This window comes from Penaeus monodon, chromosome 21 (genome assembly GCF_015228065.2).
Source record: "Penaeus monodon isolate SGIC_2016 chromosome 21, NSTDA_Pmon_1, whole genome shotgun sequence".
NCBI classification, from domain to species: Eukaryota; Metazoa; Arthropoda; class Malacostraca; order Decapoda; family Penaeidae; genus Penaeus; species Penaeus monodon.
In genome coordinates this window covers 11,037,502-11,037,819 of record NC_051406.1, presented here as the reverse complement: position 1 = coordinate 11,037,819, position 318 = coordinate 11,037,502, and the positions used below count along the sequence as shown (strand labels likewise).

The 318-nt window shown below is 46.2% G+C and overlaps 1 protein-coding gene across 1 annotated transcript in view; it reads right to left on the bottom strand.

Annotated features, from left to right (window-relative positions):
* LOC119586219 overlaps nucleotides 1–298 on the bottom strand; it is a 12,436-nt gene extending 12,138 nt beyond the window's left edge. The window contains 1 exon segment of the mRNA XM_037934923.1: nucleotides 215–298. Within this exon segment, the coding sequence (XP_037790851.1) occupies nucleotides 215–243 (29 nt within the window). The 5' untranslated portion in view covers nucleotides 244–298.
* Between the last annotated feature and the right edge of the window lie 20 nt (nucleotides 299–318).

Genomic DNA, 318 nt, shown 5'->3' with positions numbered 1-318 from the left:
CGCAAGTGACGTATAACCCTACAGAAATTACAGATTTCTTCTCTATCAGTTGACACCGACATGAATAACCCAGCACAGGAAAAACAATACAAAATTAAACCCATCCTTTCCCCTTTCATAAGCCAACGTCATGCCATTCAAACACTTCGCTATAGAAACGATTCTCAGGCCGCGGGTTTTGTCTCCCGTGACACCTCGTTACAAAATTCTGTACCTGTTTGTAACCGGATCCACTTCCGCCATGAGGGGACTGAGGTATCTGGCAACCCTCTCCTCCGTCTCCACTTCCTCATTGCAATCACATCTGCATCGGGGAAA